Here is a 26939-nt window from a genome sequence, read left to right on the forward strand (position 1 = left end):
CCAGGAAAGCATCTCGGGCGCCCCCCAGTGGCCGGTTCCTCTACTTACAGGCAAGAGGGTGTGGGGGGAGGGGCCCAAAGACCCTGCAGCCCTGACCTTGAGCTGCTCAAGGGACAGAAAGCAACGGCTCTGGCCAGGGCTGCCCGGCACCTTTCTGGCCTGGAAGCTTCCTGCGTCCTCCCCTTCCCTTTGGCTCCGGGCTTTCAGAAACCTGTCTGCTGCCTCTGCCACGCCGAGCTCCGGGGGCGAGCACTCCAGGCAGGAGGAGCACCTACTGCACAACTTCTGGCCCCCTCTCTTCCCCACCTCCATATGCACACGTAGCCCAGCTGGCTGCCCTCTTGGATGGGCGAGATGGCTCAGACCCCGCTGCCTTCCGCTACCCCACCCGTTCAGACTTTCACACTCTCAGGAGTGAAGTGTGGGCCTCCCGTCCTTGCATGGTGTGAACGGGCCTCCTGTCTCTCTCTCCAACGCTTTCCCTGCTGGCTCGGTGTCTTAGTCCATTTTCTGTTGCTGTAACAAAACATCAGAGACCGGGTGATTTATAAAGCACAGAGGGTTTACTTAGCTCACAGTTCTGGAGGCTGGGGCCTCCATCTCTTTGTTATCTGGTGTTGTGTCTCCTTGTCACCAGTTTCCAACAGATGCCACCTCCTTCCCCTGCCTTCGCTTGTCTGCTTTAAGAGTGGTTCTCAAAGGCAGGCTCAGCTGGGTTCCAGCGGTGAGGGACTGTGAAGGCCAGCAGGCCACTTGCTGGATGGGGGACTCTCTTCCTCACATTCCCAGCGAGGGATTCAGGCAAGAGGACGAGCAAGGGTCCTGAGGCAGGTGCGAGGGGAGGAGTCCTGGAGAAGACGGGGTGACAGCCTCAGGCCTGCCAGCTTCCAGGGTGAGGTAAGGTAGGCAAATGCTGAAGGCCACTCGGGCTTGTTTAAGGAGGATGGCTTCAGGGGAAGAAGAGGGAGGGGTGTCCGGCTCTGCCTCTGACCTCCCTGGGGTTCTACTCTCCCCAGGCCCCCCTTTTTTTTGCAGGGGGTAACCGGGGATTGAACTCAGGGGCACTCGCCCACTGAGCCACACCCCAGCCCTATTTTGCATTTTATTTAGAGACAGGGTCTCCCTGAGTTGCTTAGGGTCTCGCTTTTGCTGAGGCTGGCTTTGATCCTCCTGCCTCAGCCTCCTGAGCTGCTTGGGATGGCAGGTGTGTGCCACCGCGCCTGGCTCCATTCTGCCCTTTTTAACGTTGACAGTTGGGTCTCGATCCAGAAAGCAATGTGTGTACGTTCCATGAGTTTCTTTCGTATTTGTGGAAAGCGATCTTGATTTTCTGTAAAGGTTAATGACGTCAACTTTCCTTGGAAAATAACATGGATCTAAGAAGTTGAATTTAAAAACGATAAAGTCGATTGAAACACAGTTGGTCTGGGATAAGGTCACATGCTAACAAGGTCCGAGAACCGGATGCAGGTCTGCAGACGGCTCCAGTCCCGGGGTCACTGTTTCCAGCTCCCCTCTCTGCCAGGAGATGGGCCTTGCCCCATCAGTAGGTCGCACGCTTCTCTACCTGGAGGGCCACCATCATTATGTGGGACAGGGGCGTCCTGGTCTCTGGGGACTTGGGCAGGGTCCACAAGGCTGGCTCAGCCAGCAGGGAGGTCTCTGGCTCCTTGGCCCTGCTGGTCAGCAGTCCTGACTGCACCCTGCTGTGGGTGTGGCCCACCTTTCTGAGGCACCAGCTTCACGGTCGACTTAAAAGCAGAATGTTTAGACCCGGGCGCAGTGGTGGCAGAGCACGTCTGTAATCCCAGAGACTCGGGAGACTGAGGCAGGAGGATCACAAGTTTGAGGCCAGCCTCAGCAACTTAGCGAGACCCTCAGCAACTTAGTTGAGATCCCGTCTCAAAAAGGAAAAAGAGCCAGGGATGTGGCTCAGTGGTTAAGTGCCCCTGGGTTCAATCCCTGATCCAAAAGAAAAAAAAAAAAATCCGGTATTTTTAGGTCAAGTCTTAACCTAGTATTAAGAGTTGAAAACTCTACTTCTAGATCCTGAGGGGATCCGCTTCCTCCTTTCTACTCAACTTTGGGGTGATGTTGGTGAACCGTTTGGGAAACGTGGCCAGGCTGGTGTGCTCTCCAAGCACACACCCAAAGCACCTGTCCTGCAGAGAGCCCCTCACACACTGCTCTCCTCCCTGGGGGGGGGGGGTGCCCTTCCAGAGCTCCCCCAGGACCCAAGGCCTGGTCTCTGCAGGGGGTTCTCAAGGTTCACTTGGGTTCCGATTCTGGCTCCTGTTCAGAAGTGCCACCTCTCACGTCCAAAGTCTAAGGATCAGCAGGAGCAGCTCTGGAGCCCGGTCCCAAGGTGTGCCGTGTCGGTAGCTGAACGTTATGCTCACCCGCTCAGGACAGTCTCCAGGCAAACTCCCCCTTCATCTCAACCCCCACCTTTCCGCCACTGCACCTGACAGTGACCTGACCGTGACCTCCACATCTTTCCCGGCTCATCCACTGGCAGAACTGGAGCAGGGACGGTTGGGTGAGGGAGGGCCAGGGAGAGCTTGCGCCTCACCTCGTGGCCCAGGCCAGGACTTGGGGTCTGTGATCAGGGGTCATCTGTGGCAAGCACTGGGAGAGGGGCCCGCTGGTGACAGGGTCCGTGCACAGGAGAGCCCTGTTGTCCCGGGTGGGGTGGGTCTGGGTGGGTCCCCTGGGGGAGCGGGGCGGGACCAGAGGGGCCAAGCAGAGCCACGTGGGATGTCCAGGGGCAGGGGAGTGGCCTGTGGCCCAGATCCAGGTGCAGGCAGTGGGAGGTATGGGTGGCTTGGGGAAAAGAGCCGCTGTTATTTAAGGACGAAGAAAGAATCAGGACCACTTGAAAGGGTTTGTTTTTTTTTTTTAAATCAAACACTTTATTTCCACATAACAAGCGCAAAAATCTCCCAAACACTTTAACAATACAATGAACGCAGTTATGAAGTCAATTATATACTACTCAAAGCCCCAAAGGTCATCAGCTTAACGTGAGTTCCAAACATCTCCAGACGTGGTTTTTCAAAGCTACCTTTGGTTTTTGGAAAAACCAGTATGGAAGTCAACACACACTGAAAGCACTGAACGACATTTGCTTAGGTTACGCGTCCAACATGAGCTCCCCCCTGGCAAGCGGAGCTGATTTGAACCACACACTGAGATACAGACACAGGTTTTGCCCTGGGCTCCTGCGGCGGAGCGTGGGCCGGAGGGGGAGAGAAGGCCAGTCCAGGCTGCGGCGTTCCTCACCGTGTGACAGAGGTATGGAAGTTTAACACTAGCACACGTCAAGTCATTAAGCTTCATGTTCCAAACGGTCTCTTGCTGAGGCTTGAGATGGGCACAAATGGTGGGGAGATGAAGTCACAGAGGAGGTTTTGAGCAACAAGATCCCAAAGATGCTCAAAGAGGGTAGGAAGGAGCGAGCTACAGTTTCCCATTGTTCTCACATTGTTTCAGGGTGAAATTGTGGATAAGTTCAGGTAAAATGTTCAAATATTTGCTTAGATTTTTAACCAGTTGCTCTGTGAGAACCCTCACACACAGCAACTCTGCAAATTTCATTATAAAAAAGAGCCTACAAATAAATCCACAAAAAAGACAATTAATGTTGAGCAGCCAAAAAGTCATGGTTTATTATATCTGAAGAAAGTTCATAATTCAACACAACCGAACTGTACATTTACAATCACATTCTATTTGTAAACAGTTAAAAGCCACTGACTTCTTTTGCATCTTAGGACACAAACAGTTAGAATCAAGGCAATGAAATGATGGCAAATTCTGTACTGTTAAAATTTTTACCCTTGTTTAGTCTCTCTTCTTTGACTAAGCAAGCATTATAATACCATTTGTGGGCGAAAAAGGGCGGGGGGAGAAATTTAAAAATGATGTAACTCGTTAGTTTGCAACAACATTTAAAATTTTCTTTATACAACAAACAACTCTGTAGGCCCAATACCTTGGTTACAGTATGCATAGTTACTGATTTCGGCTTTAAGGTACAACAGTTAAACATTAACACAGTCACAAGAGAGCAGAAACAGAGAGCCACTTGATGGGATTACAAAAATCATCACCTATTGATTATTAGCAAACCATCATCACTAAGAAAAAGACAGCATCTGAAAGCAGAATGTCCAACTCCAGCTTTAAGCATTTTTTTCTTTTTTTTTTCTTTTTTGGCAGAGAAAATTCTTTAACAGAGCAATACGTAGTATCAGTGCTAAAAGTTGGGGGGGGGGGTCTCTTTTTTTCCTATAAGAAACTACAAGGATTTTTTTTTTTTTTTTTTTTTTTTAACTGGGGAACTGGTTTTCCTGAGAACCATGCTCTTTGATTTAGGACAGGAATAGAAAAACGAAAGAACATGGCCAAATGCTGCTCCTTTTTTCCCAGAGATAGAAAGCATCTTTTAAATCATCCTCCATTTTTTTTTTGTTTTTTAATTTTTTTTTAAATGATGGAAGAGTAAACATTTTTTTTTTCTCAAAAAACAAACAAAAAAATCTGTAAACAAGAAGGCTCAGCGTGAGAACCTTCAAAACAAAATGGAAAGCCTATTCAAAGTGCAGGGCCCGTCCTGGGTGGCAGGTGGGCTGCAAGTCACAGCTGTGGCCACAGTTTTTCAAACTGCAGAGCGAAATTCTTTAGTTTTACAACATGAAAAAACTGGTGCAATACTTTCATTAATAATCCTAAGTCAGTATCATAACTTGATCTTTTAAACTCCACGATACCACAACAAGGTAGGCAACATCAAGGCATAGTAGAGAGCGCACACCTTTAAGAACATCCTTGAGTAAACATTTACACTGGAACAGCTGCCCCCCCATATTGCCGATTAGACGGAGAGAGCATCATTCAGTGCAAAGGTAAAAGCTCATACATTATCAGCCCAAAAAATGGTTTTGCAAAAAAAGGAAAGGGGGGGTGGGGAGGGAGGAGAAAAAAACAGAAAGAAGAAAGGAAGAATGAATCCAAGGCTAAACATGATGAATATACACGAGTGAGCTCATTCTATATGGTCTAGCATGTATGGCGCTACTTGGGAGTGTAAATAGATAGATACCTTTTCACATTATAATATTGGCCTGCATGATTCAAGTATTCAAACTGATATGTTTTGGGGAAAACAAAGTGGAAAATGTGCAGAGAACAGCTGTTCCCACAGGTGGCCCCTGGCTGCAGGCGGCGAGCCCAACTTAGTGCTCCATCTCTCGCATCTTGAGGTCACAGTTTGTGAGTCTACAACTACACCCTACATGGACTCCCCACCCCCACCCAGGTGGTCAACAGAAAGGAAAGCGTTAATGGGGGATGGGCTGCTAATTCCCCGGGGGTCACTGCTGCTTGGGGGACCCCACAGGCTTGTGGAATAATGTGGGGTCCCCCAGAGGGAAGTGCCGTGAAGGTCTCCACAGTTAGTTCCCGACAGCCCAGCACCATTCCAGTGATTGAGATCGGTCCGGCTGGAGAAGGAGTGGGAACAGTCGAGGGAGCCCAGCCGGCTCTGGCTGGACCCGAGGGACTGCCAGCCAGGAGAAGGGGTCAGAGACTGACTTTGTGCAAAGAAACGACTGATCTCCTCTTCACTGGCAAACTCAGCAAGAATAGTCGTGTTCCCCAGGACGCACCTAGAGCAGAAGGCAGAGAGCGTGAGGGCCTCCCGTGGGGGGCCTTCCTGGTCACAGACACGGGGAGGGGGGCACACGCCACACGCTGGTGTGCCCTTCCTTCAAGGAGCACGGGCCCTGGAGGACGGCCGGGCACAGGCTGTGGGGGGACACCTGGCCTGTCTGTCTGTCATGGGCAGCACAAGAGACTTTCCAGTTGATTCTTTTTGGAGACAGGGTGTCTCACTATGTTGTCTGGGGCTGTTCTCAGACTCCTGGCCTCCACTGAGCCTCCTGCCTTGGCCTCCTGAGTAGCTGCACTGCAGGTGCCTGGCTCCAGGGCCATTTTGACCCTGTCGGACTCTCCTCCTCAGGAATCCCGACCTTGGATCCCAGAGAACCGTGGGGCAATTCTGGGGAGAAGCCCCTCGGGAGCGGCACCCAGGACCAGGCTGTGCTTCCACCCCACTCCCAGCCCTCCCCAGCAGGAGCCCGGGGCACTTACATGTGCAGAGACTTTTGTGCCTTCACTACCTCTTCCTTTGAACTGTAGCGGACCAAAGCGTTTCCGTGTGGGAGGTTCAGGTGGAATGTGATCAGCGGGCCATGCTGCATGCACAGGGTACGCAGAGTTGAGCCATCGATCTGGAAGCAGTGGGAGGGCAATGAGAGGTTGTGGGGCCAGCGGGGAAGACATCCCAGACCTGCCCTCTGTGACCTCTAGCTCCTGGAGGCGCCCCTCAGGTGGTCACTGTCCCTGCTAGGGCTCCTCTCCTCTCAACCATCCCAGGAAGGGCTCACCAGGGCACTGCTTCTGCGCAGGGTGGACCAGGGGCCAAGGAAACTAAAGGGCAGAACAGCGTTTCTCCACAGGCAGGACGAGGATCGCCTGCCCCGGTTCACGTGGACACACTCTGCTGAGCCCCACTGGACCGTCCAGGGGACGCCTAGGAATCCCTGACTTTGGTTGGCTTCCCTGAACCCAAGACCTGTGAACCCAGGGGACCATGACGGCCTGCCACCAGAGGAGCTGGAGACGGCCTGGCTCTCCTCCGCCAGGCCCTCACTGCCTCGCAGGCCCTGCTGCCAGTAGGACGACGCCTGCTCGCGCCCTGCCGGCCCTCCACCCAGCCTTACCTGAGGTGTAAGGTTTTTCAGAACAAGCCAATTTGTTATTCTCCCTGAGCTGCTCTCACCCCAGCTGGAACCTAGTGGGGGGCGGGGGCGGAAAAAGGGACAAGTCAGTCTTCCCAGACCATGGCCTCAAACAGCCCAAATGAGTCACTTGACAGATGAGCCGAACACCCAGCCGCGCCGCCCCTGCCCACGGCCTCCTCCTCGGCCCACAGGAGCTCGTCCCCAGTCCAGGCGCAGCTCCCGGTGCTGGCGGCTCCGACCTCTGGGAGGCTGGGTCTGATGGCTTTGCAGGTGGGACCCACCCAGGGTGTGAAGCTTTAAGGGGACGGGTCACTTCAGGAGTCCTGGCTGGCCTTCCTGCCGGCCCAGGCTCCCCGCAGAGGAGCTCCCCCCCAGGGTCGAGACCCCACCCACCTCCTCTGGCTCATCCTTGGGACACACCCTGCCCTACCCCACAGCGGCCCCTTTGCTGAGTCTCTACAACCCAACAGGGAGCGCACGCTCAGGCCTCTCGGCCTCCAGGGAGGCTGTCCCTGCTCTCTGGGCTTCCCTTCAAAGCTTCCTGACTCTGCTCAAGTCCACGAACCCTGCAGGGTGGGCTCTGGGGTCATTTTCTCATTTCCCCTCATTGTGCTGATTTGCATTTGGTAGCACAGCATGACCTCCAGTGTTTTTTTTTTTTTTAAAAAAACATAATTAACACTTTCCCCCCAAAAGCCGAAAGTTTTATTGCAGCCGTTCACCTAAGGATCAGAAATTACAAACCAGATCAGATCAGGAAATATTATGACGTGTTATTAGTCATTTTTCAGCTCAGAGACGAGACCGACTGCTCTGGGTCTCGGGGAAAACGTTAAGGACACTGGAACAAGGCTCCCAGAGACGGGAGTCAGAGAGGTTTGGGTCTCGGTAAAGCTGCTGAGTGTTCAGCAAAGACCCCCCGACCCCAGCTCTCGCACTTCCTCCTACCTGGGGTATATCTGGCGTCAGAATTTCCCCATCCTCCACCTACACGAAGGGGAGAATTATCCCACGTAGACAAGGGCGGCTTCTGACCAGTCAGTCCCGGAGGCGGGCGGGACGGAGCAGTGATGTTCTTAGGTGGCAAAGGGACCTTCCACAGCTCATGAGCCAGAGAGGTGTTTGTGACTGAACCAGGAGACCATGTCAATTTGGAATCACTATTTCTGGCTGCTTTCAAAGCGGGTGGGGGAGAGCAGAGAGGTGGAATAATGTTGGAGAAATGAGAATATTTAAATAACATCTATTGTCCCACAAAAGGCAAATCAAAAAAACGCACACAGACATCTAAACCCCCAAATCAGCCAGGTATGGTGGTACAGTGCCGTGAGCCCAGCGACTCAGGCAGCTGAGGCAGGAGGATCCCAGGTTTAAGGACAACCTCAGCAACTTGGTAAGACCTTGTCTCAAAACAAAAAAGAACTGGGAATACACAGCTCAGTGATAGAGCATCCCCCAGGGTTCAATTCCCAGTGCCAGAGAAGAACAAAACAAAACGAAACAAAAGGCAAAGTCCAAATGAAACTAAGCTGCTAAAGAAAACCAAAAAGCCCAAAGGAAGCTGTCCCTCCTCTCAGACACTCACACTGTCATCTGTTGTTAACATAAGAACCTAGGAGCTTCCCCTGTGTAAAACGGTGTTAAATGAAATTAACACACGAAACGCTCTGAACTGCTCTAAAGTGGCAACTGTGAACTCCTTACCTTAATAACCACAGGCAAGCCCCTCAAGACAGCCACGCAGCCCATTAAACACACCTTACAACTCTGTCAATAATTCGTGGGGAAAAAACTGCATAAGTGGCCCCAACTCAAGGAGTCATCCAGCAGATATCACCAGCTGCCCGCCTTGATGCCAAGCCCAGGCCGCTAGGTGCTTTCAGATGCTACCTCTGACCCTGGCACACATTCTGAGGATCTGAGGGTGAGTGTTTGCCTTCGGGTCCAATGGGGAGCCAAGATCCAAATCTAAGACTCTGTTTTCACTTGAAAAAAAAAAAAAAAGTTTCCTGAGGCATGCTCAGTGCCAAGTGGGTATGCGGGGACCAGGCACATGGTAAGCTGAGGCAGGACTGCAAGTTCAAAGCCAGCCTCAGCAACTCAGCGAGACCCTGTCTCAAAACAAAAAATAGAAAGGGTTGGGGATGTAGCTCGGTAGTTTTTGTGCTTCTAAAAGTATGGCAGGAAGAGTGGCCGCAGTGGCCCAGTTCCTTCCTGGGCTGCAGCAGAAGCAGACTGGGCATCTGTGAGCGGTGACAGCATTCAACTCCACCCGACTCTCAAGTACATCAACAGCCCTGGGACAAGCTGAAATCCGCGTTCACCCTCTCCTACACGAGTACCAGCCTGTAAAGGACTGGAAATTTAAAGGTCCTCCACTGCAGACAGCCCAAGAGCCGCTGTGGAGTGCCGAGAGCCAGGCGCTGTCAGCGAGCTGCCTGGGGAAGGCCCAGGGTCTCAGGAGGGGACTGCAGCGCACGGAACAGTCAAACAGGGACAAACGCCGCTAAAGACACTGTCCCAGGATCATAAATACAGTCTCCTCCCTCCCGAAAATAAGAGACGGGTTAAAAGAAGAAGGCATTAACACAACGGCCCCAGACTGTGACCACACCACACCTCCTCCCAAGAGGGGCGCGGGGCTGTGCGGCCCACCTGAAGTGCTTTGTGCTGTACTGCTGAGGGGAACGTTGTAGTTGGAGGCACGAATGGATGACCAGGCACTAGTTGAAGGCAGCGTGGTGTTCAAGGATGAGGATGACCCTAGAGAGGGAGAGTTCCATTAGCGGCCAGAGCAAGGGACGCGTTTGACATGAGTAAAGGCACCCAGAAGTCCAGGTGCCCCAGCCCACCCCAGGAACAGGGCAGGGGGCGTGGTGAGCAGGCCAGACCCCAGACTGCGCCTCCTGCCTGCCTTCAGGAGAGCATGCCCAGAGCTGCTGGCTGTTTCCCCCTGCCCGTCCCCACCAGACGGGGCACATGCTCTTGGCAGTGAGGTGTGGGCAGAGGCCAGCCAACAGCCGCTCTGCTTCCCAGCAGGCTCTGAACGGAAGGCCATTCCCCGCTACGCAGCTCCCGCCCTAAGCTGTGTGACCTCCCAGGCCGGCCAGCCCACCCAAGCACCGGCCACTGGCGCTCCCTGAGCCAGTGGGTGGGACCCTCTCTAGCAGGCCCCAGGCGCAGGCTCCAAAACCCCGTCTTTCTTCCCACTTGAGAAAAAAAAAAGCCCTTTCCTCAGGTTCAGCTTCGACCTCATAAGCACATGGTCACCAGGACAGCCCCTAACTGGCCCCCACGTCCAACCCACACTGTTTACCGCTCAGATCACCTCCTCCACCCCCAACCTCCGGACCCTCTGCAAACACACACAAACAGAAGCCCGTTTCTGTGAGCCGTGGGCTTCTTCTATTAACCACACGCAGCGAGGGCTTCTGCTTGGTTTTGGGCCTCCTGACATTTTTTGTGAAAGTACAAACTTTACCTCTGTGAAGGTCTTTTAAATGCAGCCATTCTGGAATGATGAGGATTCTTTTCTGACCACTATGATGCACAAACACTTGTTATTCTTAACAAATTATATATTGAACGTATTTTTCTTTGTATACTGAAGGAACAGTGTGTGTGTGTGCGCGTGCATGCATGTGTTATGTATGTGTGCATACACACATACTTTTTTTCTTGCACATGCTGGTCAAACACTCTACCACTGAGCTACCTCTCGAGCCCTTTTCAATTGTATTTTTTAAGACAGGGTCTCACTAAATTGTCCAGGATAGTCTTGAACTTTCAATCCTCCTGCCTCAGTCTCCTGAGTAGCTGGAATCACAGGTGTGTGCTACCATGTCTGCCTGGGAGACTGTATTTTATAGAAACAAAATATTTTTTGGTCTGGGGAGGCAGCTTGGTAGTAAAGCTTGCCTAGCATGTTTGAGGCCCTGGGTTTAATCCCTGGGGGTGGGGGTGGGGCAGGTACCAGGGGTGTAGCTCGGTGGTGAAGAGGCCTGGATTCAATTCCCAGTACAAAGACCAAAACCAAAACAATTAATTCCATTCACCTTTCCTCATGAATGGGTTACCTGCAGAAGCCCTGAGGTGTGGTAGGTAACCGGGTGATTTTGGGCCTGGGTTACAGTGATCCTGAGTGACTTGTGTTCACACCAAGCCTGTTCCCCAGGGCGGCCCTTCAGTACGTGGAGTACACACACCCCACGACGATGCGCCTCAGCTGCTGGCACTGCTGCTGCAGAGCAAGTGCTGACAAATCCTCATCATCTCAAAAGTGGCCGCGGTCACTCGGGAAACCCGAGAACCGTGTTCCAGGTTCACGATCCCCGTGGGTGTCGGGGCTGAGAGCTCAGAGGGGCTTTTGCTACCCCAAGGTTCACACCCACTCAAAGCCTTCTCAGAACCTGCCTCTGAGCATCACAAGACAAGACTTGTGCTCTGTACGTACCACTGTTCCTGTCCCTGAGGTGGTCAACTTCCCGCACAGTATTAATTGAAAGATTGTTTATGACACTGCCAGGAGTGACGTAAGGGTCAGTTTCGGGGTCAATGTTTGGATAACCTTTCCATGGCTCACCAGGGCGAAATTCTAAAAGCAGAAATGTAAAATTAATTCAAGGCTTAATCATCACTTTATAATACATTACTAAATATCCAAATCTTATTTCTAAATCCTATACAATTGTCAAATATTTTCCAATTTATCCAACACCTTAAAAGATGAGTGTGATAATATAATTATTGTAGTATGAGTTATTCTCTATGATTAGCTTGTAAATTTTTTGTGACTGACATAATTTCTCTAGTTTATATATTTTTAAGCTGTAAAATAAAGTGCTTCATGATAAAATGCAAAGCCACAACTCAAGCAGGACCAAGCAGGGAAGGGATTCATTTTTGGCAATTTCTTAGTATAACCGAACACCCTGGCAAGAGTCCCCGACACAGCCGAGGAACAGTGACTGCAGGCTTCCTCTGGGACTCTTCATGCTGGTCAGAGGCTCATGCCACAGTCACTAGTAGAAGCAGAGGGCTGGGACCACACAGACTGACTCTACGTCCCCCTTTTCTCCCATCATCTCCACGCTCCTCGTCAGATCGCAGAGATGGCCCCAACATGCACCGGGCTAGACCACTAGGAAGCCTACATGCAGCGAAACTGCACCAGAAGCAGTGTCTCACAGAACGGGCCATCGGCACTTTACCTGGTGGCCAATTAACACTGCTAGAGCCGTTGGGCGATTTGGCACGTGGCCAGCCATCTCCTACTGAACCTGGAGGACTGGCTGGTGAAGAACTGCTGTTCATAAAGTCATAGGGAACAAATGGGGATTCCTCCAGCCTGAAACCACTTGAAATAGCACCTAAGAAATGAAAAACAATAGTGAACGTGAGCAAAACATACCACAAAATTTACCTCTTAGAGTTTCTCAAATATGGTAAGAAAAATTTCGACTGGAGTTCTACGTGGGTCTCAAACTGCGTCTTGGAGACTCTGTGGGGAGGCAAAGGTAAAGCCGGCTCTGCGCTCTGACAGAGGCTGGACCCTTCTAACTCCTACTTACTAAGATCGAAACATCTCACTTGAAGAACGCCTGAAAATGACCACAGCAGGTTTCATCTCAAGGGCACGAAGCCCACAACCGTCGGTAAGTGACAGAACGGAGCACAGAATCGTTCAACACTGGCATTGTGGCCTAGATGAGAACTAGTACAGTGAACACTTTGTCAGAGAGACTCGTGTTTTTGGAGGTGAGGAGTACAGAGTGGAGTACAAGAATCTCGACAAAGATGAAGGACGGAGGTCAGGAAAGCCTACAAGATAACATACAAGCAGGGAAAACAAAGCCACAGCCTTTGCCATCAGGACAGTTCCAATGCCACCCTGCGCGCCCTCCTGTGACTCTCGGTTTCTAAGATACGCTGCTACGATGAGCGCGAAGTCCCACGGAAGGAGAGCTCAGCCTCACAAAGAAATGACTGTTTTTTACGATTAATTCTTCGCACCCATCTTAACATGAACACGACTTATAATGACTAAAATTTTACTGCAAGTGGTAAAGCCCATCATTTCTCAGTGGAACAGTGCCAGCAGCTGGGCTGAATGCTGGACATAGAAAGTTAAGTATTCTATTAATTAATGTAAAGGAAAAACATCAGAAAAATTACGTGGTAGATTTAGTTTCAGCACTGGAAATGAATTTACTGGAGAACTTTCTGTCTTTGAGCAGGGAACCTCACGAGGTGACAGCGAAGGCGGTAATAATGACGGCTAAGACCTAATACTCACTCGTGGGCCCAACCCTGCTTGAGTGCTCAAGGGCTTGAGATTCACCCTCCACACACCCCAACAGGAGCTGCTACGGTTCGTGTTTTGCATATGAGAATCCTGAAGTTCAGAAAGGTTAAGTTACTTGCCAGCAGCTAATTAATAGCAGAATTGATTAGTAGCAGATCTAGGTCTAAAACCAGGGTCTATGTTTATTTTGCCATTCACTTCTCCATAGTTTGAACTCCCCATTCTCATCCTTAAGAAAAATTCCAGTGTGATATTCCATAGTGGCAAATCAACCTAGAATCTAGGTCTGTCTGTAATAGAATATTTCTCCTATTATATAATAACTTCGGATAATCATCAACCTAAGAAATAAAAAAATCTACAATCTAGGGGCTGGGGTTGTGGCTCAGTAGCAGAGTGCTTGCCTAGCACGTGCCCTGGGTTCGATCCTCAGTACCACATAATAAATAAATAAAAATATTAAAAAAAAATTTTTTAAAATCTATAATCTAGGAAACTTACTTGTAAGCCAAATTCAGTCAAAGTTTGATGATAAAACCCAATAGAAGAGAAGAAATGCCACAAAAAAATCGTGCTTTTGCTACTAAGCATAGGAACATAGACCTGAGGCTGCGTAAGCTGGGACACAAGTGCCTCTCCTGGCTCTGCTGCTCCTGTTATCTTTGGAAGTGACCAGGTCCTATCAGTTCTGTGCTCAGGCAGCTCCCGAGCCATGCCTGTGCTAGGTCAGGCTTCTCTTCATGGGACTCAGCGCTGGATTAGGCCAGAGAAACTTCCCAACTGGTCTCCATACGGTAGCCAGGCGAATCTTTGAAGAACACAAATCTGAGCATGTCACCTCCTAGCTTAAAACTCAGGTTTCCCATCATATAGGAGATAACACTCAAACTGTTCAATAGATTAATTAAAGTACTTAAAAAGTTCTAGCCTCTCCTACCTACCACGGTTTCCTTTCCTTTCATCCCCTCCCTGCCTGGGGCCTGGCCAATTCCTGTTTATTTTTCCCATCTTGACTTAAGAAATCATGGACCTCTTGGAAATCTTTCCTTAACTTCTCCCCAACTCCAAGATTAAAATGAAGGGAAAGGGTTTTTTGTTTGTTTGCTTTTTTGGTGCTGGGGATTGAACTCAGGGCCTTGTGCATGCGAGGCAAGTACTCTGGTTTTTAAAAATTTTTTTGTAGTTGTAAATGGACAGAATGCCTTTATTTTATTTGTTTATTTTTATGTGGTGCTGAGGATCGAACCCAGTGCCTCACGAGTGCGCAGTAAGCACTCTGCCACTGAGCTACAGCCCCAGCCCTGCCAACTGAACTTTACCCCCAGCCCAGGAAAGGGGATTTTATAAACTACCAGAAGTCCATCTTAGACCCATCCAGTGTCCCAGACATCCTGGTCCAACCCTTCCTCGATGTGGAATTTCCTTCTCAATTGTCCTTGCTTCAATTTTCCTCTACTTCCCTTAATAAGTCTGCTCTTTCTCACTGTCATGTACATGAAGGGTCAGCACGAGGCCCAGACTGCATACTTCTATGTGCTTTTGGCTTCTGGGATCTTCTAAGCCCGCAGAATGAAGAGCAGCTCTGTACACCGGAGGTCTGGTCCTCCCAGACACAGCAAGACAACATGACTTTTGGTGAACACTTGTGTTAGGCCTGGGGCTCAGGGCCAGGCAGTATTTGCCTGGCCTCTGAGGGTCTAGAGATAGGAGCCAAGACTCTGCAGGCCTATATGAGCGACCCTGATGGAAACTCTGGACACCACGGCTGGCGGGCTGGCATCTCTTATTAGCAGTGTTTTGGGCATGTGTCACACGTCCTTGCCGGGAGAATGAAGTGCTCTCCTGCAACTCCTTGGGGGAGGACGACAGGAAGCCTGCTCTTGCTTTCTCCTGGATTCTAGTCTAGGTGCCCTTTTCCTCTGCTGACTTTAACCTGTGCTCTTTTGTGTAATCAACTATAACTGTGAGGACAAAAGCTTTTCTGAATTATGTGATTTCTAACAAATCACTGAACCTAATGTGGCTCCCAAGAACCTCCGAGAAAGGAATCTCTTGGGTTTACCCTTTCTTCTCTGATCAACAGTGAATGTATTAGCTGCCTGAGCTTCAATAAAACAGGGGTAAGAAGTAAACCCACTGAAGATGGCGTTGCACACTGTACGACCCGTGCATGTCAAGGACTGCTGCCTGTAACCAGCTGTTCTCTGACGTGAGCCCCCTCAAGGCTACCAGGTCACCCCTTCTTACAACTACTCATACTCCTCTACTGGGTGGAAAAGCAGCCTATTCTGTGTTCCCACTTCTACTCCAGGGCACACAGAATTGCCAATGGGATTAATCAGAAGGATAGCTGCCGAAAAAATTCTATGGTCCTTCAGAAATATGAATTAACGGAAATATTTCTCCAATAAGGGGAGGGAGAAAGAAGGTTAAGGGGCATAAAAAGAAAAAAGAATATTTCCAAGCAGAGTAAAGCAAAATGGCAAAGGACTGTGGCAGAGAAAGCAAGAGACAGGCGTGCACTGAGGGAGCAGCCCAGGGAGGGGCCTGGAACATCTCAGCCTCTGAGGACGTGGCTTGGTGTCACCAGGCCTTCATATTTCAGAGAGAGGACAGAAAGCTCAATTTCAACATGGCATTTTCTGTATGTTTTAATAGATGTTGGTTTAAAAAATTATTTTCAATATGATAAGAGATAACTTCGGGGTTGGTAGTTTAAGGATCTCTCTTGGATATACAGTGAGAAGCTAATATTTTTTTTTAACAAAAGAGTGAAGGCCATTCCACAATATACATGTTAAAATGTTTAGCACTAAAAATATACAACTTCTGTTGCCAATTAAAAAAAAGAGTTAAACATTCATCCACTCTATGGATGTGATATTTCACTCTTTGGTATTTATGCAGAAGAAATAAAAACATGAAAAAAACTAATAAACTAAATAAAATATCCAAGTTCTATTAGGGTACCTTACTCTAGTAAAAAAAATAACAGTTTTGTTCAAATGTAAGTAAAACCAACACTTGTGGAAGAAGGCTGCCATTTTCCTGCTCGCTGGTTGTGCAGGTTGAAATTGCTCGTTGAAGAAGCCCAGTCTCCATGAGGGATTTCCCAGATTCATGCTGCATCATGCATCAATGTCTACTAAGCAGTGAGACAAACAAAAATTACTGCGTCCTAAAAGAAAAGGGAAGCTAGCTAGCTGGGCTCCATGGCACACACCTGTGATCCCAGTGCCTTGGAAAGCTGAGGCAGGAGAACTGCAAAGCCTGCCTCAGTAACTCGGCAAGACCCTAAGCAACTTGGGGACACCTCTCTCAAAATGAAAAATAAAAAGGGCTCAGTGGTTAAATGCTCCTGGGTTCAATCCCCCATACGAAAAATTAACTACAGAAAAGACAATAATACGAAATCTATTACTTTATTCCCATAGCAACATATATAAAGAAAATGTATCAAAAGAAAATAAACTAGTTCTTATACCCTACTGTGAACATATCAGGGTAAATCCAGTAGATGTTTAAAAAAAGAAAAAAGAAAAAATGTAGAACAATAAATCATGTAGGAAAAAAAAACCAAAATGATCATCAGAAGGGAAGTAGTTTTTTTTGACAAAGCACCCATAATCTCTCTCCTTTACAAAACAGCATAGTAGAGGTAAATTTTACTTTTCATTTAAAGGCTCTTATTTTTTACTAAGACTTAATAAAGCACAGTCTTTTTTGGTTTTAAGTTTTAAAAAAATCTAAGATAATTTGGCTTTGAAATGTACAGAAAAATAAAGGTCTAAATTTAGCTGGTTTACAAATATATATATATATGTGTGTGTGTGTGTGTATTTTTTTTAAAAGTATAAGAACATAATATATACCATGTTTGCTGGAATTTTGATCCAAAGATGTGTTCACAGAAATGCTGTCCACTGTAGTCCACTTCCTTAGTCTTGACTGTGGCTCTTTAATACTGTTCATATCCATATTTACATTCAAGTTCGAGTTCAAGCCTTAAAAATTAAAAAAATCTTATAAAATACAGCATATTTTCCTTCTGGCAAGACACTATTTTTCTAGAAAAACACACATAACTAATCTAATATTTCAATCCCATTTAATGCTCCTTAATAAATAGCATTATATAAATGTGGGAGTCAAATACTAAAGGCCCCACAGGCAGAAGAGATGCTCAGGACTCTTGGCCGAGGTCAAGCATACACAAGGCTGGGAGCAAGAGATCAGCTAGGTCAATAGAAAGCACATGCAAATTAACTGTGGAGTAGCCCTTCCAACCCCACAGTTCAATGTTTTCAACCCGTGAAATGCTCATACCATGTCATCTATGGAATAACTATTTTCCACATAACTTCAATCATGTTTAAATCTCAGCAAAATAAGAGAGAAAAAAGTCTCAGGGAGTTGAATTATAAAGTTTGTAAGTTTACCACTGATAGGAGGTAGCTACTCAGTGCTTCCCCAGGAGGATCATGCATGAAGAACATGTCATCACTTTCAGTTGCTATCTTCTAACTCGAAAACTAAACGATTTCCAGCTGGCTAACCGTCAAAGGATGCTGGCATTTAAAAGTAAAATGTCCTCCTCTAACATCTGGGGGAGACTCTCAGGCCGAGACACAATTTACTTGCAACTTGCTAATGAGGCCAGGCCAACTCTCTTGGAATAAGGCCGGAAGTTCACCTTAGACACTGACCAGTAAGCAGTGCTTTTAAAGATGTGACCCAGGGACCATTAACATCAGAAACATCTAAAATGCTTGTTAAAAACTGAAGACTTTCCATCGAGAGCCAAAATCCTTATTTAATATACTACCCCAAGGGGCTCTTTTTCTAAAGTTTCAAATCAAATGTCTTTTAATTCTTTGGTTTGATGAGTATTCTTGTGGTATTGGTTCTTTTATTAAAAAATTCTTTTAAATCATTCTGAATTCTTTAAAATCATCCCCATTTTTGCAATGACCAAATCTATGCTCTTATACCCGTGATTAGATCAAGAATTGGCAATTTTTTGAGAATAAAGGTCCATATAGTTCGTGGGTTTTATAGGCCACATGGTACCTAACTTCAATGTAACTCTGCTATTATAGCCCAAAAGGTGCCAGAGATGTTAGTCACCTAGTCACCATCAAAAGTATCCAACCACAGAGGTAACGGACAGAGGGACGGTTCCTCGAAATGCAAACTGCTAATGATCTTAAGGACTCGGTGCGATTTGTTCCCTGGGAGCCCACGGCAACACCAGGGAGCCCGGGGCAACATCAGTCCAGCCAAAGAGAAGCAGAGGCGGGGCAACAGCGTGCCCCAACCTTTGTCCACGGCCCAGACCACACTGATGAACTAACAATTAGGTTTTCAACAGAGTTGGCAAGCAACCAACCAAGATGGTTTAAAAGAAACTGTTGTGGGCTGGGGATGTGGCTCAAGCAGTAATGCACTCGCCTGGCATGCGCAGGGCGCTGGGTTCGATTCTCAGCACCACATAAAAATAAAATAAAGATGTTGTGTCCACCGAAAACTGAAAAATAAATATTAAAAAATCCTCTTTTTCTCTTCTCTCTCTTAAAAAAAAAAAAAAAAGAAACTGTTGTTCAGGTAAAGAGAGAGGAAAAGCAAAACAAACATGGTACGAACAATCACAAGCTGAAATTCAATCAAAGGAATAAAAAACAAAACAAACAAACAAAAAAACCCCCACAATCCCCGGGACAAGAAAAAAAACGAGGGGGAAGCTGCTACGTGTGACAAAGGCCTTCTCCACTCCCAGTTCTTATTTACACCAGCAAGTACTTACAAATCCCTGGTCTGACAACTAGCAAACCAGGTGACTACTTTCAGTTGTTTCCCCAAAGCGGTAAGTGCACAAAAATTCTCTAGTATGCCGTTTCTAATAACAATTCTTGTCAGCTCTCCACCTCCTCATACCCCACAACTAAGAAAGCTCGACTCCTAAAAGGAAATGTTTGCTTTATTTTAACTCTAAATGAGTTCAAACTTTCAAACAGGTGATTTTCTTGAATGAAGAGAGACCTTCCCTGAAGCACCCAGATGGGCTGAACCTTGAAGAGGGCCCGGCAGCCCTGGGAGAGGCACCTAGGAGACACAGCCAGCTTCTGTGAAGGGAGGCTGTAAAGGTGGAGGAGAAGGACGCATGCTGTGGCACTCAGGCACCAGCGCACACTGGCCCAGGAGAGACCCACCTATAGGAAAGTTGCTGAAAGCATTTATTGGTGATGGCCCTTTTTGCAGCTCCGGTGTAGTGTGAGGCATGACATTGTCAAGGAAAGACTTCATGGCTGGCTGATGGAGTGACTGCTGCTGAGACGGTGGAGTCGGCTGCTTCACCAACACGTTTGGATCAAGTTGACGAGACTGCTGCATCATTTGCTGCTGTACACTAAGAGGTCGACCCTTAAAATAGCAAAACAATTGGGAAACAATGTGTGGGGGGGAAGCCTTTGCAGATATATCCATATTCCTTTCATTTTTTAATTCACTTCCTTCTCAGCAGGAAAGGGAAGCATCATGTATAATAATTAATACGACTCATGGGCAAATTGCAGACTTGACAATATACTTCATTATATTTTAATAAAAGAATTTTCAGGTCTCTTGTCATAATGGAAGTGATAGGAGTTCACTGAAACACAGGACAGCACAGCACGTGGAAGAATCGGAGCTACCTGCTGGTCTTGCTGCTGCCGGTTACCAGAAGGCACGCTTCTCTGACTCTGCGCCCTTTGCTGCTGCGCTAACAATCGCTGGGGGAAAACGGCAAAAAGGTTGTCACTACCACACCACTCTACAATAGACCCATGACCCTTGACATGCCAATGCTGACGGGTCCCACCCCCCTCATCTAGTGCAACCTCTTCCTTGGACTCTGGCTTCCAGCTGCGCTGCTCAAGCTAAGCTTTCAACTCAGAAGGAACTGTCTGATCCTACCCCCACCATCTTAGACGTGGCCAGGTCTCCTCTCAAAGCATCTGTGCAAAACACTCCTCTCTGGTGTTCATCTCCATGCAAGCTTACAACTCTGCCCACCTTATTACTGCAGGACTCCCCACAAGGAGCCCAGTGGTCGGCAGCACGGCAGACACTCAATAAATGTGTGGCTATTATTCTGCTTACCTGTAACTGGGAGATCTGAGAAAGCTGGTTTAGTTGGGATAGCTGGTTCAGCATGGCTACCTGCTGAGGGCCGAAGAGCGGATTCAGGCCACCGTTGTTTGGTGCATACTTCAGCAATGAAACTGGAACCTTAGGATCACAACGGTAAATTAATAATGTTGATAACATAATTCAGACTAACTAAATGTACCTTATGTTTTAATTATAACAATTAAATTAGTGAATTATTCACGGAGGGGGGGGGTGATAGCTTTCTCTCTTTATTTGTCTAATTTATCATCCACATTATGTATAAAATTTATGTTCTCTTTCCTGTAGTTTGAGTTTCCTACTATGTAAAAGCAATGTGTTTGCTGTAATCTGAAACTTAAATTTCATAGTGGGTAGGTGGGTGGAGCTGATTTTAAGCCACAAAACCATGCAGTTGAAGCAGCCATTTTGAGCACCCCCCCCTTGTCCTCTGTCTTCCAATCATAATGCTCACAGTGTGGGAGGGGATCCAGTCATAACTACAGCCCTTTCCCTTGCCCTCCCCAATTTTAAATTAGTCACATGGAACCCTGAACTCCTCCTGGCAGAGCAAGGGCAGTGCTGCCTTAGGGATAAACCCTGGGCGGGCATCCTGTCCAGGGGCGGCCCGAGGGCTTCTTTTTGGTAGCGCCGCAGAAGTCAACTTTGCCCTGCCCAGTAGCTTTTGAGCACGTATCTGATTTCTTGTGACACGCTGGTATTTCTAACACATACTTTTTCTTGGGGTAAGTAAAGATGAGAGATGAATTTTAAATCAGTCAGCTTTACTTTGTTGCTATCCTGCTCCCAAGGTGTTCTATAGAAAAATAGTATTCTGGATTTGAACAAATCTTTGACTCACTTTCTTCATTCTTGTAGTAGTAGCTAATCAGAATTTACAGCATGTCAAAGATGCCAATAAATATTTTGATGCTTGACTAGTCACCTCATTCAATATCAAATTATTCAAGGTTCTTCTCCAGGTGTAAGTGGAGGAGACTATAATAGAAGTCTACTTACCTGAGGGGAGAGTAATGGAGGAGGCACTTGAGCACGGAGATTAGGCTGAGATGAACTAAGAGGTTGTGCTGGAGGCTGCTGCAAGCCCCGGGGTTGTGCTGCTGTGTTTCCAACACCAAACATACTGGGATTGCCATTCTATGAACACAAAGGGCAAAGCAACAGTGGGACTCTTTAGGGACAGGCGTCACATGACCATATTGTACTACTGATTTAAACAGTAACTACATGTAAGAGAGATCTTATCACTAATACAAATCATACAACAGAGAGCCTAAAATACACATCTGGACTTACCTGTCTAACAGAATTCAAGTTTTGCATACCCAGCCCTGCTATGGAGCCAAGGGCCTGGTTAGGTAGTGCACTATTTGAAGGGGGAAGCTTCATGCTTTGACTGGACATAAACTGCATGTTTTGGGATTCATCTGCTACAATGCCATCCTGATTGGACAGACAGAAAGATGTGCACACCAGCCAAGCAAACAAGTGGAAGGGAGAAATCATTGCAGGAACAGAAGAGAAGTCACATGACATCCCAGCACCAACAGGAAACAGGTAGAAAACAGAAGAGATCAGATTAGTGTTGGTTCTAGAGGACATAAAAAGAGCCAAACAATTTTATGGGATTAAGAAGGAAATATAAACACAACCCTATGCTAAACTGAGGCATAACTGGGACAATGAACTATAAATCTACTAACAGATGTGGCACTAAATTATAACATTTCATATCACATTGAATGTTCTAAAATATTAACATAAATATTAGGCTAATAAGTATATTGGTTATTAGTCACAGAGATAAAATCAAAAACAATCCTACCTTATCAAAATAAGGATTGCGCTCCATGGAAGACTCTTTGGAAATCTGAGGCCGAGAACCAGGGCCTTTCCCGACCGTTCGATTGTAATCACCAATATTCAGGCTATGTTTATCTATCTCCATTCGTTTGTCTTGTAACATTCCTAATAAATGCAGGACACTATGTTATCCATAGGAGGACAGACAACCTAACTGATTTCAGATAAATTTACAACAGAAAACAAAACACTTTCCAAACTGAAATGACTTCTACCTTGATAAAGATGTGAGAAATGCAGTATTTATGCATTTCCTAAATATTGTAATCCTCACAGGTGAAGCTGAGTTTTAGCAGATACTATTATTATTATTATTTTGGAGCTAGGGACCAAACCCAGGGCCTTGTGCATGCAAGGCAAGCACTCTACCAAGTGAGCTATATCCCCAGACCAGATACTATTATTTTTATGAACTAATTTACTTAAAAGTAAAATTAAAAGTAAATTAGTCAACAGAAGGTGGCTAATAACCTCATTTTAAAAAGAATTCTTAAGAAACATACTTTAAGACACCTTCATTTATCTGCTTAATCTTATTTTTTTAAGATTTATTTTAGTTGGAGATGGACAGAATACCTTTATTTTACTTATTTACTTTTATGCGGTACTAAGGATCAAACAAGGTAGAACACTTGCCTGGCAAGTGCTCTACCACTGAGCTACAGTCTCAGCCCCTGCTTAATCTTACAATAAAAACGTACTGTCCATTAACAAACAATGAAAATAAAAACTACCCACATTGACAAGCCACCACTTAGTAAGTGCTCACTTCACATTGGGTCCCACTCGGTGTGTGCACTGATTTAAATGATTTTAACTCTTTGTTATTATTGCCCCTTTTTGGCAGACGGTGAAACTGGAGACCAGCCAGGACAACATCCTGCCTTCCCTAAAGCCTTCTCTGTCGATCATCTCCTCATTATGACTGTTCCTGCAATCTTTTCTAATGAAAACTTCTGCAAAATCTTGGCTGGAAATAGCCAGTGCCTAGGCTACCATCCTATTTCAACCAATCTTTTTAAAAGTGGACAATGCCCTCGCTATGCCAGGCTCGACTGGCACTTCTCCACTTCTCTCCACCTCAAGACTCTTCAGCACGGGAACACACTAAGACTTGCTGTCTGCCTTTTCACTACCTACTTGCTGCCTTTAGACTTTTCTCACAACCAAGGCATCAAGTCACCCCATGTAAGTGACCCCGTGACTCCATGCTGCGGCTCAGCCCCAGCCTTTCACGGCCTGCTCAGCACACCCACATCAGGGTCCCAGTCCCCTCCAACAGATTTCTATTTCCCTCTACTTCATTTTGTACATTTTCTCAATCCACAAACCATCCATTCTTTGCAATTGCTACTTTTTGAGATGTCTTCCACCATCAGAATACTTAACCTTATTCCTGGCAAGTGGAAAAGACAAAAATTTGAAGAAAGGAAAAAATTCTTAAAATAGGTATGTTTTGAAAATGCCGTTAGTGTCTTTTCTTTCTTTTTTTGGTACTGGGAAATGAACCCGGGGCACTTAATCACTGAACCATCTCCCCAGCCCTCCCCACTTTTTTGAGACAGGGTCTCGCTAAGTTACACACTGCATCACTAAGTTGCTGAGGCTGGTCTTGAACTTGTGATCCTCCTGACTCCACCTCTTGAGTCACCGAAAATGCTTCTGGTTTCTTGAAGTACTGTTCCAGCTGTGGGTCAGATACCTCAGCAACCCACCGTCAGAGCTCCCCGGAATGTCAATAATCCTTTGCAATAAACAACTCCTCTGTTTCCTTTCCCCATGAATGGCACCACTATTCACTCACACACCCAGCCCAGTCATTCTGAATTTTTGGCCTAACTCTCCACATCTACTCCTACAACCAAATTCAACCAACTCTTTTTTTTTTTTTAAGGTCTTCCCAAGTTCTTCCTTCCTGATAATCAACATTATTCTGTGCAAATTATCTTTTAAAAGTTTATTAAAAGATTCTCCACAAACCATTCTCCAACACTTCCACATCCCTTTCAGAATCAACTTGGTGCCAAACGTGGTGATTTCCCCTCAGTGCATCACTCCATTAATAAGGCCCTTTAGAAACCAATGATTTACCCCACTGTCAACCTTACTCCATGACAGCCATTTTCTTTTCAAGACTCTATGCGCACTTGGCTTCTCAAAAATTACTCTAACTTCTCCTGCTTCTCTCAGGATCATTCCTTAAATGTTATTTGTTATTACTCAGGATTCCGTCTTTGGTCCATTACTCTACATCTCTCTCTGATCAATCCTGTGGCTTCTCTACCATCCATGTCCAGGTAATTACATGTCCTATCTATTCTGGCTTGGCATCCAGACTTCTGCTTACCAAACATGGTCTTGACAGTAACTTCAAACTCAATGTCTTATTGAACCTGCTATTTCTATTATATTCTTATCTCAAATAATTTCCAGCTATTGATCTGTTGTCTCTCAGTTCCAGATTCACCCTTTTCGCCTCTTCTATGAAAAGACAGCCCCCTTGGAATCGGTTTTTTTCCCTTTGCCATCTGACACTGAGGTTTGGTCAGTAGAGGGCGCTGGAGAGAGTGCAGGGAAAAGTGTGGCCTCTTTGGCCCAGCGCTCTCTTGGCAGGCTTCAGCTGCACTCCCAGCTTCTCCAGGGCCTGGGTGGTCAGTAGTATGCAGTGGTCAGCTTCTCCCAGCATTCTTCCAAATCTCCAGTCTCGGAGCAGTGTCTCTGGTGAGCTGTCTCTCCATGAACAGCTTCCCCCAGCACCTCAGAGGACAGATTTCCAGCAAGTTCCATTAGCATGACATCTGAGCTACTTCTGTCATTCAGTGAGCCGTGGAAGAAGCAGAAATTTGTCCTCACAGGACTACATGCATCTTCTGGATGTGGATTTTTCTAGTCTACAAAGCTCTGCCATCTATGGTCTCACAGAATACCTTGTCCCTTGTCAGAGAACAGTGTCAAGTCAAGCCACATTTCAGGTCAAGAATTCTTTTCAGCTGGGTGTGGTGGTGCACACCTGTAATCCCAGCAGCTAGGGAGGCCGAGGCAGGAGGATCACAAGTTCAAAGCCAGCCTCAGTAAAAGCGAGGCATTAAGTAATTCAGTGAGACCCTGTCTCTAAATAAATAAAATAGGGCTGGGGATGTGGCTCAGTGGGCAAGTGCCCCTGAGTTCAAAAACCAAAAACAAAACAAAAAACCAACCCCACAAACAAAAAGATCAAAAAGAATCTTTTTTTTTTTTTTTTTCCATAGCAAAGGAAGTACAATAGGGGAATTAACTGGCCTTACTACCTACACCATCATCTGAAGGTGGCTAGCCAAGTGATGGGCAGGGTGGCCACTGAAGACTCAATACAAAGCAAGTTAAGGGACAACATGCTCAGAGGAGGGCTTCTGTCTTGCAAGAAACAAGCATGAATCTCTCCCACGGCCAGAATCCACAAACAAAAAGATGAAAGCGGGAGTGGTCTCCCTCACAATCATACCTACGAGGCCACTTACAGAATTCTTGCTTCCTGTCTGATAGCTCCATTTAGAGAACTTACTCCTTGAGAGAGAAAATGCTTCCTCCAAAAGACACACAAATGGTTCCACACAACGGAGGACGGCGATGGCCGCCTGGACATGGGGACTCCTATGACAGGCAGGACCAGGCTGGTTCTGACTACCAAGGGGAGAGTGGTTTTCTGACTCAGAATGAAAGCATGAAGACTGCGGAACCCAGAGGTTTCTCTGGGCGCTTTGCACAGTCCCTTACTCAACATTAGAGGCAGCTAAAAGGGACAGGGAGAAATGCAGCTCCAATCCTTCGAAAATAAAGGTTTGGATCATTCCAACCCATTAAGGGGCCTAGAACAGCCAAGGTTCAACTTGAAAGCAGAGTAGATAAAGGATAACAATGAAAGAAGGAAGACACTGACACTAACGGCGGGTTGTGACCAGCTACTGAATAAGGACGGCACAGGGTAAGTCACCCTGATCTGAAAACCCCAAATCTGAAACTTTTTGTGTATCTGATACTCAAAAAATTTTGGATTTTGAAGCACTTTGAATCAGGGATTACATAAACCAGTAGTTTATGTAAATATTCTAAAATCCAAAACACTTCCATCAGAGGAAGGGACCTCAGCCCTGGAGTGGCGCGACGTGGTTTCCACTGCTTGTTCCAGGTTGGTGGTGACTTGTTTGGGTCGACCGTTACCTTCCTTCTCTTTCTCATTTTTACCTTACTCAAAAGTTAATAGAAGTACTTTATAATTTAGTGTTTTGGGTAAGAAACTGTGGCTGAACTCAAGGGGAGATTAATAGGGCCAACACTGGTACAATGACAATTGGGACTGCACAGCTTCTCATCTTTCTCATGTTTAAGAAAGAAAGCTGCATTCTGTTACGCAGAAAGAGCAGTCTGCCACTGTGAGCAGAAGGATGCACGTGGAAGGTGAGTGGTCAGAGGGGGGGTGAACTGTACTGATCACTAGTCCTTTCTGGCTGCTTTGTGAAAGTAATGGATTCAGCCTGTTACATATTTGTTCCTTTGCTAGCCGGCACTGAAGCCATGTCAATAGAGTGTGCAGAAGAGACACTGTAAAAAGACCTGGCTCCCGGGCCTGGTGTGCTCTCTCCAGCCACACAGGCAGCTCTCCCAAGCTCACCTTGCCAGGAACCCGCAGCTTCCACCAGGCACCCCTCTGGCCGTTTTATAGTGGAGTGCCACTAGTGAGACGCCTCTCCTAGGCTGTCACTCTCTGCTTGCTATCCTGAAGGGTACACTTCCCACAATTCCTCTGGGGTGGCATCACA

General features: G+C 46.9%; 1 protein-coding gene and 1 long non-coding RNA gene across 16 annotated transcripts in view; both read right to left on the minus strand.

The window, feature by feature from the left end:
- Positions 1–3643: 3643 nt before the first annotated feature.
- Tnrc6a (trinucleotide repeat containing adaptor 6A) overlaps positions 3644–26939 on the minus strand; it is a 175489-nt gene continuing 152193 nt past the window's right edge. For 13 of the 15 annotated variants that reach the window (XM_078024187.1, XM_040278652.2, XM_078024193.1 and 10 more), the window contains 14 exons: positions 22106–22248; positions 21577–21723; positions 21280–21417; positions 20251–20379; positions 19803–19880; positions 19320–19530; positions 16983–17114; positions 12017–12175; positions 11260–11400; positions 9462–9569; positions 7755–7976; positions 6786–6856; positions 6154–6293; positions 3644–5669 (listed from right to left, as the gene is read on the minus strand). In XM_078024187.1, the coding sequence (XP_077880313.1) occupies positions 5294–5669; positions 6154–6293; positions 6786–6856; positions 7755–7976; positions 9462–9569; positions 11260–11400; positions 12017–12175; positions 16983–17114; positions 19320–19530; positions 19803–19880; positions 20251–20379; positions 21280–21417; positions 21577–21723; positions 22106–22248 (2195 nt within the window). In that variant the 3' untranslated portion in view covers positions 3644–5293. The remainder of the gene's footprint in view (positions 5670–6153; positions 6294–6785; positions 6857–7754; positions 7977–9461; positions 9570–11259; positions 11401–12016; positions 12176–16982; positions 17115–19319; positions 19531–19802; positions 19881–20250; positions 20380–21279; positions 21418–21576; positions 21724–22105; positions 22249–26939) is intronic. The other 2 variants (XM_078024194.1, XM_021725461.3) reach the window with 2 other exon arrangements.
- Positions 14556–16976, minus strand: LOC144367521 (uncharacterized). The gene is made up of 2 exons (XR_013426988.1): positions 15305–16976; positions 14556–15173 (listed from the first exon to the last, which is right to left on the minus strand). It is a non-coding gene; the product is annotated as an uncharacterized LOC144367521 (long non-coding RNA).

Source organism: Ictidomys tridecemlineatus, chromosome 10, assembly GCF_052094955.1.
Source record: "Ictidomys tridecemlineatus isolate mIctTri1 chromosome 10, mIctTri1.hap1, whole genome shotgun sequence".
Taxonomy (NCBI): domain Eukaryota; kingdom Metazoa; phylum Chordata; class Mammalia; order Rodentia; family Sciuridae; genus Ictidomys; species Ictidomys tridecemlineatus.